Source organism: Sminthopsis crassicaudata, chromosome 2, assembly GCF_048593235.1.
Source record: "Sminthopsis crassicaudata isolate SCR6 chromosome 2, ASM4859323v1, whole genome shotgun sequence".
In the NCBI taxonomy this organism is placed as follows: domain Eukaryota; kingdom Metazoa; phylum Chordata; class Mammalia; order Dasyuromorphia; family Dasyuridae; genus Sminthopsis; species Sminthopsis crassicaudata.
This window is the reverse complement of record NC_133618.1, coordinates 372,837,833-372,850,004: the sequence shown is the minus strand read 5'-3', so window position 1 is coordinate 372,850,004 and position 12,172 is coordinate 372,837,833. Positions and strand designations below refer to the sequence as shown.

Below are 12,172 nucleotides of genomic sequence, written 5' to 3'. Positions count from 1 at the left end.
TATATAGCATAATATTTTAAACCAAGCAGTTGCAAGACTGCAACCAAGCAGTTACTATATTATATTTCTTCTCTTATCCAGTGAGACTTCTCACATTTATTATCTTCAGTGTCGTCTTTTCCACAGGCTCCTTCCCTTCCACTTTTAGACATACATAGGTCTTTCTGTCCTCTAAACAATTTCCCATACACCTTGCCTCCATTCCCAATTTTCCATTCTATTCCTTTCATTATCATGTTCCTATAATGTGTCATTATTTCTGTGCCTTTATGTTTGTCTTTCCCATCCCTTCTTCAACTCTTGCTTTTTGACTTTTATCCCTAATACTACACTTAAAATTTTCTCATATAAGTAATAATGAAAGAGTGAGATACAGCAGGAAAGAAACCTACATGTGGCTTCAGGAGACCTGTATTCAATCCCTACCTGTTGCTAAGTATCTAGGTAAATCACTAAACCTCTTTCAAAGATTAATTTCCCATTTGTAAAATGAGGGAATTCTCATAGATGATTTCTAAGACCCATTCTAAGTAGGAAAAAGTCAAGTTGTGTTAGGCTTTAAACACAAAACAAAAGACTTTATATTTGGTCCTAGAGATAATAAGGAGCTACTAGAGTTTGAGGAGAGGAGGTAACACAGAACTGAACCTTTGGTACCTGATGTGAAAATGGATTAGAGATGTAAGGCAAGGAAATCAATTAGGACATTATTGTACTCATTTCAGAGAAAAGTGATGACTTAAGCTAGGTTTTGTGAGTAAAGATACACACACACACACACATATACATATACTACACACACACACACACACACACACACACACACACACACACACACACACACACACACACATATATATATATATATATATATATATATATATATATATATATACATGAGACAAAAATGACATAGATTGGATATATAGGGTGGAATGAGAATAAGGAGTTGAAGATGATTCAAGGAAAGGATTCCTGCAGACTTAGAAAAATAAAAATTAACATCTATATATGTATTTACATTTTGATCTGGTTCAGGTCACACTCATCATTGGGGATTGGGGTGGAGGATAATAAACTTGACACCTCTGACTTAGGGTGTATGATGGTTTGAAATGTCCAAAAGGTGGGGCAGCTAGGATTGAGTGGATTGAGTACCTGAGGACCTGGATTCACTTGCTATAGCTGTGTGATAACTGGACAATTGCTTACAGAAAAAACAAATAAGAAAGAAATATCCAAAGAGCAGTTGGTAATGTGAGAACTGGAATTTAGGAGAGGATAAGACAGATAGCACTATTTATATTGCTAACTGTTCCCTTTCGATTCATATTTTAAAATATTTGTTGTTTGCTTACCATGTGCAAAGTATTCTGCTAAGTGCTGTGTGAAATAACAATGTGATAGGAAAGATAAAACATACTTGAAAACCTAGTGTGACAGCAAGTGTCCTAAGAGGAATACAAAGAAAAAGCTTTATAAGTTCCATGCAGGGAGAGCTCAGTTTCTGCTTGGGTTTATCAGAAAAAAAAAAAAAGAAAAAAAAATTTACAATAGAGATGGTAGCACTTAGTCTTCCAACAAAAAGAGATAGAAAAATTGGAGGGGGAGGAAAAAATGGCAAAGGTGCATGAGAGACACCAAGGCAAGAATGTTTAAGGACTAGCAAATTGTATAGTTTGACTGGAGTGTATGATGTACATGTAATAGATAAATAAAGAAGTTTGGGCCAAATCATGGAAGGTTTTAAATACCAGGCTAAGGAAGTTGAATGTTATTCAATAAGCAATAGAGTGCTATATTGAAGAGAGAAGTGAAACTATCAAAATTGTACTGTATGGTGATTAATCTGGCAAATGGATTTGTGTCATTAAGAAAGGAATTTTGAATATGGAAACCAGTTATGGTAAAAGAAAATAAAGGCCTGAAATAGTTTAGTCACAGGCATTTGTACAAAGGAAAGTATGTTGTATTGGGTTTAAATTGCAGCTTTGTTACTTTTATTACCTTTATGACTGGGAGAATCACTTAACTCCTCTGAGCCTCATTTTCCAAATCTGTAAAATGAAGGTGGACTAAATGACTTTTAAGGTCCTTTCCAGAGTGAAATTTATAATAATATATAAAGTGGATTATAGATTAAGAGTAATCACTATGTACTACCTATTCTTGTTTATAACCTCCAAAATTCTTCCAAAAGTTTGCCCAAAATGTAGTTCTTCCTCTTGGCTTTTTAACATAGTAAATAAATATTCTATTTGATAAAACACTTGAGCTGTCCATCTTTTGTCTTTCAATATAACCACATGACCATCCAATCTCTTTTTCAATCAAACATATCCTAGGTGATATATTCAATTCCTTTTTTTTTTTTTTGTGCAGGTACCATTGCTAATATATTGCTATCTGTTTAATAGCCATGGCACTATAGTTTTTCCATTAGTCCTTGGTTCAGCCACAATTTTGATTGTTCATGGTTTTGTGGTATTCCATCATTTCTAGTCTTAGAACATCACTTATAGATTATTGTCTAAACAGTAAGTTTTTGATTCAAGGAATAGCTTAGATTTATCCAAATGGTCCATCTGTAGTATTTAAGATGAATGTATAAATAGATATAGTGGTCTGTCCATCCACTTGCAAATCCTACTCTGGAAAATAGCCATTCCAGATCCATTTGATTTTTCTTGTGTGAATTGATTGGCCAAACTTTTTAGTGATTGTGAATCTATAGAATCATACCTGAATACTTTCAAAATTCTATACCTTGAGCATGGATTTCCTCTACTGTGTACTTAACATGGACCAGCTATTCTTCTGTGTTATTCTTGAGTACCATTTCTACCTCCTCATTTAGCACATCACAGACTAATTAAAATCCAGATATAGTGGCTCCACTTTCAAAAGGCTGACAGATCTGTACTTTTTTTTTTCCATTATTGTTCAGCTAGTTTCATTATGAGGGCAAGAACCATTTCATTTTTTATCTCTGTATTCCCCAGCATCTAGCACAATATCTTATGCATGATACTCAGTAATAATTGGTCATTAAATTGTTTAATTTCTCTGATAAGATTTGTTCTCTCTGATCTGGGAAGTTGAGAGTCACTGAACTTAAAAGTTGCCCAACACATTATGTTGTTCTATACAAAGCATGAAGCATTTTGTTTCAGTGTAAATATCAACATTTCCAAATCTATTTCTAACCCCATATTATTTTTTCAAAGCCTGACCTAGTTGTAAAATTTTAATGAAAAATGCTTGATAAAGCTTGGTAAAGAATTTGCTTATATATCAGACATTGGTAATCTGTTATGAAATGTTAGTTCACTTATTTTAGTGATGTATATAGAATTTGTTTTCATTGGAGACCATTCCATGTAGAATTTCAGAAGTCATTTAATCCAACTCCTTCTTTTAAAGATAAGAAAATTTGAACCCAGAGATGTGTAATAACTAACTGAATCCTGGGTCTGTGCAACAGGGCCAGGCCTAAAGCCTAAGGTTTTTGCTTTCTTATGCAGCATTTTTTCTCTTTTACAATTTCTGTTTAATTGTCCTATTTAAAAAAAGAAAATAATTTTTAAGCCAACTAGCATGAGTCTAGATCAAGAGAGTACCATTGTCTGGAAGTTTTATGCATAAAATCTCTATTTAGATAACATAGTACATTAAAGTAATATGAGTCATTAAAAACAATTTTCCCAGAAAGTTTGGGCTTTAACTTCAGGAACAAAATTACCTAATATAATAACTTCAAGAACGAGCAGATTGGCACATGAATTCCACATTGTGCCTTAAGTCATTGTGTATCATCATTTTGAATAGGATATAAGCATATGACAGGAAGCAGAGGAGAAGAGAAGCCACAGAAGAGACTAAAGCAAGATTCCAGGTGCGGTATGGTTAGAGCACATACCAGAATATTTACCAAATGTATGATTTGAGAACAGTTATGATATGAGACCACTATTTAAGACATATATTCAAAAATTTAATTTACAAGGTTTGGGTTTGGGTTTTTTTGTTTTGTTTTTGATTATCAAAAAATTCACTATTATTTAAACTGTAATGAATCTGTGGTCTCCTTTATATAGGTATTTCTTTTACCCATACTGATTACATCCATTTCTCCTTTATGGTTCTTGTCCATGTCTTTATACAAATTCTTTAACAGGTTATGAAGTACCTTCCACTCTCAGCACTAGGGAGCATCTTGATTTCTTGACCATTTGTAGTCTATACTTTGTTCTTGTTAAATGCCTAATCATCTCCTTTTTGGGGTTCATCTTCCTAATGATATCCTTTACAGTGCTTGTAAGATGTAAGTTCTTCAATGAGCATTGCAGCCTATTCATATTCATCATATATTCTCCATTGCATTTTGTGTGACCTGCAATTTTTAATTCTTTAGACATTGATATTCTACTAGTCATTAGCTATGCAGGATCACCAGACAATTAAAAGTATTAAAAAGATGACTCTTTTAGGGAAATTCTTCAGGTCATTAAAAGCACTTTGCAGTTTCCCAAATAAAAACTAGGCATATTTTTTTCTTCCTTTTCAGATTCGGGTACATTTCATTTCCATAACTGACACACACACACACACACACACACTCACTCTCTCTCTCTCTCTCTCTCTCTCTCTCTCTCTCTCTCTCTCTCTCTCTCTCTCATTCTTTCTCTCTCTCTTACACACACACACACACACACACAGTCATTAAATCAGCAACTTTATACCATGGTCTAGTAGAGGGCCTTACTCCAAGGGGAATGTTATCAGCCAGTCTAAAGATGGGAAGATGAATGACATACCAGCCGCTAAAAAAACTAATCAAGAGGGCATATCTCCAGCACAATCACACTTACATTTCTCCCTTTACATCTCCAAATTCCTCTACTTTGTTTCTTTCTGCAGCTATATTAAGCTCCCAACCTTTCTTCTCCTTTTCTTAGTCAAACATTTGTTCCTTAGTATAGTTATAAACCCCAAATACAGCAGCAGCACGGGTTTCACTGAAAAAGTTGCACACATACACTAACATATCTACCAGGGGAAAAAATACTTTTTATAGGACTGTGCCAGCAAAAAAAGTTTGGAGACCACTGATCTAAACAGTGGTCCTTCTTTATTGTTAGTTTTTCCTATATCTATAGCTAGGTCTGACATTTTTCTGTGATTATGAACCTCTGAAGTGTTCTGAGACTTGAGGCAAATACTACAATATCATTTGCATTTTACCAGCTATAGGTAATCACTCTTCAGTTTTGACATTCTGTTAGACTGCATGACAGTAGCAAATACCTTTGGAAGCCTATGTCTCTTTGCTTTAAAAGTTTCACTTGGTATCTTCAGAGGCTGAATCCAGTGCTTTTACAGGAAACAAAGAGAATAAGATCTTATACTTTTTACATCTTTTAGTCATTTGGGTTACTATGTAGATGTGATCTGCTTTTTTGCAAAAGCTTGTCTATTCCCTTATAGATAACTTCATCAAGGATTCTGTGAATAAGTATCAACTATTCTTATAAAAATGCTGTAGTGATGGAAAAGTAAACATTTGGATCAGTTTATTGTTTAGTCATTCAGATATGTCTGACTTTTCATGATCCATTTGGCAGTTTTTTCAGCAAAGATACTGTACTGGTTTGCCATTTCCTTCTCTGGCTCATTTTACAGATGAATAATTAAGGCAAAAAGGGTTAAGTGACATGCCCAGGGTCACATACTCAATAAGTGTCTGAGATCAGTGATGTGAGGAGAAGAGGCAGCTCATTGAAGGGCATCAGTAAAATATGTAGCCAAGACTCAACTGGGATTGGGAGTGGGGTGGGGGAGAGAAAGAGGAGCCAAGGGAGATATGATAAGGGATGAGAAGGTTTGGAAGCAATTTCTTCCTTAAAGATCTTGTGATAATATGAGTTGTGTATCTTTTGCCAAGCTTTCTGTAAATTCAGTTGTCTTCCTCTAGTGCTTCACTCTGTTTTATATCAGTACCTTTCATAAATTTTAACTATCCTGTTTCTTAAATCTTTTTATTAATATCTTTACTTTGACATGACTTTCACTGCCCAACATATCCCTCTCTTCTACAAATCCAGAAAACCATCTTTTATAAACAAAGAATAAAAAAAAAGATAGCCTATCCAGATGCATACTTTCTTAGCCACCTTCATCAGTTTTTAATTTGTTTTGGTGGTTTTGTTTGCTTGTTTTGAAGCACTGGGCTTTATTTTTATTTTTATGTTTTATTTCAGGTTCTGTCTTTCTAATCCCTTCCCCAACCCAATGAAAAGAAAAGAAAAATATGCAAATCTGTATAGTCATGCAAAACAAATTTCTGTAATAGCTATTTCCCATTTTCACTGAGCAATAAATAAATATTAATTTAACTCAGAGAATTTAATGGCCATGTATCTATAAAATGATGATTCTCATTGTCCTTGGATACACTGTAAAACCATTCCTGTCAGCTCTATTATTTATCTTTCCAAGAAGAGTTTGTGAGCCACTTCATTTGTCTTTTGGTTTCAAGAGTATGATTCAGTTCATCCTTACTTATTCATTCAAACCACCATTATCCTAGGGTATTTGCAGCCAAATTAATATTTATAGACAGTCAAAAGGGTGATCCTTAGCACCTCTTGCTTCCTTTTCCACCAATTTGCCATTGTGATAACAAAGAGGCTTCAAATTTTCTATATATTCTACATTTTATGGATTGCTGTGGTCCACAAGTATAGATAGCCCTTGGAGAGCAGACATGAACTGTTGCCAGGACTATACTAAAAGCCTCTGTAGGATGGTCTAACCTATCAGAGCCTTCATGTTATAGCTGCAACTTTGAGGTTTCAAAATCATCTCCATTCCACAATGAAGCATTATCATAGTAGATCTTTATGAGAAAGGTGTTTAAAATGCAAGAAAAATTTCAGATCTTTACCTGCATTTCAAATCATTTAACTTTCATTTCTTAATGCTACTGAAATCTTACTTCCAGACTTATCTTTAGTCATTTTCCTCTTAAGTGTTACAAAATTCAACTGCTCTTTGTTTTTTTGAAATTTTATGCTCTTTGATATGCTCCATTTGTCTATTTGGATAGTATAGTGCTTATATGCATAAATAATAATTTTGGATTTTAAGTTCATAATTTTAAGTGATTGCTCCTTCTGAACTTCTATGACTTTGTATATAGCATTTTATAGCACTTTTCTCATTCTAGCTTGTATATGTTTTGTTTTTGTCTTCCCTGTTTGAACTATAACCATATTGAAGATTATATTTATATCTTACTGTTCTTAGAATTTCCCACAAGTGTTCCACATAGGACTTTGCATTCACTTTTATTTGTGTCTTTATTGAATTAAAAAAACATGGTTGATTAATGCTACCTTAGAGTTATAGGCTACTGGGATCCAGAGTCAAGTTGTATGGCTTCCATAATGCCAACCAGATCAGATATCAGTGGATATGTCTTAAATGAATGGCTTTTAATAGATTACAGGTATATATCACTTAATTCTCCTAGATAACATCATTTCTCAATAAATTATTTAATAACAATATAATCATGCTTTAACTGAACATATCACTCCTAAAAATGTGTAGCTCCTCACACAAAATTGACTCTACTTTCATTTCTTTATGGTACATTTCCCTACTTTTTCTCATTCTATGATATCAAATATCTCTTCCAACTCTAAATCCTATGATCCCAATTCATTTTTTTTTTTCGATAAAACCATTGTACAACATTAAGTGGCATAAGGTTTTCAGATTCTTAATTTGTTATTTACATATTTAAACCTGTTCATTATAGAAAAAAATTATGTGTCTTTATTTTTCAGGTGGCAGAGCGGGCACTGTATTACTGGAATAATGAATATATTATGAGTTTAATCAGTGACAATGCAGCAAAGATTCTGCCCATCATGTTTCCATCTTTGTACCGTAATTCAAAGACCCATTGGAATAAGTAAGAAATAAGTCACAATTTTGACCAACAATGTCTACACTTTGTCAGTATTACTAAAGTTTCTTACCAGTTAGTGTTGAAATTTAGATTTCAAATGTCAGTGAAGAAAACTCAAAAATTGAGATTCCGGATTTATGTAGACTCAAGAAATATTGTGGATTCTGTCAGTGGCCCTTTTTTCTCCTCCTTAGTCACCAAGTTAATATTATGGAGTATCAATTGACTCACAGTCTTTATGACTTCCCCAAAGACAATATTTAATAAACCTCATAACCCAGGATCTCACTCAGAGAATCTAAAACTTCCTCTTGATCTGTTTTGTTAATGTAAAGATGGTCCTTGAAGATTTCATAGCTAATTTTTTTTGCCTTCTGTGTCTCTGATGGCAAATGCAGCATTCCAGATCCATGGACTGAGGAATCCTTGTAACACAGAAGTTACAGTAGCTTCCATTATACTACGTAGATTCTAACTAAAAAAGAGAAGAGAATGTACTGAAATACTAATAATATCCAAAAGAAATAAGTATACTTGATTTTGTTCTTCTATGTTTATGTTCCTTTATTTCAAGTGTTTATTCATTAAGTTATATCTTTTGAGATATAAATAACTTACTCTGGATTTTTCCATGTAAAATTAATGTTTTCTTGCTCCAAGCTTTCATCAAAAGCTACAACATCAGAGCACAAACTCTGGCAAGTACTAACACAGTGAAAAGACTAAGTACAATGGATCTGTTCTAGGTTACAGAATTGTTTTTAGCCATAGCAGTTCATGAACAGCATATATCAGTTTTGCCTACATAGTATCAGTGTTATATATTTTTATTTATTTATATCTGATCATATACAGGAAAGGAATTTATTTATATCTGAACATATAAAGGAACAATGATTCTTTTAGGCATCAAGAGATTCTATTCTGCATTAATGGAGATAATGCCCAGACTAATAAAGTTACAACTTTTAACATCATGTCATAGAAAGTATGTTACACACATGTAAAATGTATGGGATTACCTGCCATCGGGGGGAGGGAGTGAAGGGAGGGAGGGGATAATTTGGAAAAATGAATTAAAAAAAAAAAAAAAAAAGAAAGAAAGAAAGTATGTTACATATCTACACATAGAGAAACACAACACCACATCATTGGAAGGGATTTCAGAGGTCATGTAGTCCAAGTCATATCTGCACAGGAATCCCCTAATCTTCTTTATAACCCTGATAAGTAGTCATCTAGCCTGTTCTTAAACATCTCCAATGATAGTAAATTCACTTACTCTCAAGGTTCCCATTCTTCTTTTATGCGTTTCACATTGTTGTCTATCTAGAAAGATAGGATTTGAAACCCTATTCTACTAGTATGTACTACCTCTGTGATCATAACCAAGTCATTGCTTCACTTCTTTGAGATTGTTTCTCAGCTCTTTAAAAGGTTTTAATATAGTACCTATCTCACAGATTTGTTGTAAGGAAAGTACTTTTATAAACCTTAAAGAAATTGAAATACGAGATTGTATAGTTGTCATCCTTGAAACTGACGGAAGAATACTCTAAGAATCAGCCTACATGAGTTAGGAGAGTCATATCACCAAGTTAGCAACAGGGTGAGGGATCTTTTGGCCATAGCAGTTCTTTGGTGGAAAGAATGCCCTCATTGATGAAATTACAGATTATTAATTCATTTTTTTTTATAGTCAGCCAAAACAAAGTCACATATTGCTCATGTTGAAAAATGTTTCATTCTGCATATTAGCTTTTCATCACTTCAGATATGAGGAAACTTGAATGACAGAGAAGGATTGTGATTGGCCCAAGTTCACACAACTAGAGAGTTGTAGAATATCTTTGTGGGTATCTTTGATTTTTATCATAATGCCCTTTACTGACAATCAGTCTTTTTTTTCACCTGTTGCTCCTGATTTACTTGAGCATCTCTGTGCTTGTAGTAACAAAGTCATGGATAAGATTTTGAATTACCAATGAGCAAATAAGTAGATGGAAAAGCTGACACACTGAAGTTATAGTGCTTTTTAGTATAACTTGATTACTTGGCTTTATTGTTTGTTATAGTATTAAAGACACTTAAACACACTTTTTATGACTTCTATGATGTGAACATTATCAATAGTAATATCTAAAAATATAAAAAGAACTATTGAATGCCACTAATTAATAATGTTGAATATTCTTTCAAAATTTGAAATTTGTCTGCAAAGGAAGTTTTTCTTAAGTATTGTATGTTATTTTATTAAGATTAAATAAAGATGTTTGGAATTTAAGAATAAATTTAATCAATTTTTCTTGAGCTTTGAACATCTAAAAACTATAAATCAATTCAGTTTTTTAGGTAGGGGGTTGGACTAGGTGACCCTTAATTGTTCCTTCTTGTTTTGCAGCCCTTTGGTTCCTCAGTTAATAAAATTTGCAATACTGTTAAATTTATCTAAAACACTTCAGACACTGGCTTCTTTTTAAGTGACATTACATAAGTGTTTTTGTGAGGCTGTGTTAGTCTTAAAGATTTCTATTCTAATCATATTAAAATACCTACAAATTGAGTGCTCTCCCAAAGTGATTTAATTCTCCAGTTATCTAAACAGTTGAGTACTTTTGACCAGTAATGGTACATTATTCCACTTAAAAGTATTAAGTTTCAACCTGAAATTTTACTTATAGAACAATACATGGCTTGATATATAATGCATTGAAACTCTTCATGGAGATGAACCAAAAACTGTTTGATGACTGCACGCAACAATTTAAAGCAGAGAAAATGAAGTAAGTTGCATTCTTGTAAATATATTATTTCTGCAGTGTCTTCCTAATTGTTACTTATCAGCATACATTGCTTGTTATAGAAATTTCCTCTTAACTTTAGAATAAAACTATGGCCATTTTTCTCAGGATAAATCACTTCAACTTTAACCTGTAATAACTTTCCTGTGAATATACTTTATGGAAGGTGTTTGTTTGAATACTGTAAGTTAGACTTTCTGTTTTTGGAACTATTAATTAAAACTTTCTGTCCAGGAAAAATAATACCAGCAAAAATTGTAAGAGAGAGGCATAATAAATCAATTCAAGTTATTTTGATTCCCCTCTATAATCAGTTCTTCTCCTGTTCTCTTTCCTTTTCCCCCACTTTTTATTTCTTTCCCCTTTATTCTCCTCTCATTTCATGACTAGGACCCTTGGACCATTTGCAGGGAATTAGGCCTTATCAATTACATGGGAGAGATGACATCCTTTCTACCTAGCTTCAGACCACAAAATCAAAGGAAAATAGCACTTTAAGATTTATACTCCTTTAAACATAGTGTCTCATTTGATCTTCGTAAGATCTTTCATAAGATTCTATATTTAGTGACTATTTTCCCCGTGATACATTTGAGAAATCAGTAAAAGAGAAGTTAAATGACCTATAAGCCCACAGTTAGCAGGAGTCAGGAGTGAGGTTCCAAACCAGGTTTCTTCTGTCTCCAAGTCTAGCACTTTGCTTCCCCCACCTCTCTGCCTTCCAGAGAAACTGGCACCAGAGTCTGTGGGATATATAATGCCAGGGTAATAACAAGAGAAACAGGGAGAAGATAATAGTGTACAACAAAACTTGAATAAGGAATCAAAATGAAAAGAAAAGCAATCCATCTGCTTACGTTTCAGAAAAGGGCAGAATGCCCTAGTTAGCCATACTGAACAATTAACAACAATGGGTCTTGTCAGAAAACATTCCCCCCCCCCTTTCATTTGGTCCTATTAAGAACCTTTTTTTCCCCATTGGCAGTTGCTCAGACCAATTTAGTAGGAATGGTCTTTTTTCCGTATGGTCCCATTAATGTATCATGTTTTATAAAATATCCTAGAGATTTCATGTTATGAAATGCCTCCATCATCTTCCTTCCAAACAAATCTTTTTGCATTTCCTATAATTTGTATATGCATTTTCATTCACTTCAATATTCTATATTTTGAATCTGATCTTTTCAGTTTGATACTCCTTCCACTGTACAGATTACAGTTTCATTATCTAGTACTCATTCCTTGTAGTACTTGTCTCTACTCCTTTGCATTAAATTCCTCATCTTAGCAGACTGCATGAGGTCTACAAACTACAAAATGAAAAAAAAAAAGTTTTCATTTTAAAACATTCTGAGGAATCCATCAGCCTACCACAAGGGCTCATGACAGCAAA

General features: G+C 33.4%; 1 protein-coding gene across 12 annotated transcripts in view; it reads left to right on the top strand.

Annotated features, from left to right (window-relative positions):
- PPP2R5C (protein phosphatase 2 regulatory subunit B'gamma) overlaps positions 1 to 12,172 on the top strand; it is a 228,043-nt gene that overhangs the window by 181,704 nt on the left and 34,167 nt on the right. For all 12 annotated transcript variants that reach the window (XR_012486607.1, XM_074291259.1, XM_074291250.1 and 9 more), the window contains 2 exons: positions 7,854 to 7,981; positions 10,660 to 10,761. Coding sequence is in view for 11 of the 12 variants with exons in the window: in XM_074291259.1 (XP_074147360.1) it covers positions 7,854 to 7,981; positions 10,660 to 10,761 (230 nt within the window). In the remaining variant the exon portion in view is untranslated. The remainder of the gene's footprint in view (positions 1 to 7,853; positions 7,982 to 10,659; positions 10,762 to 12,172) is intronic.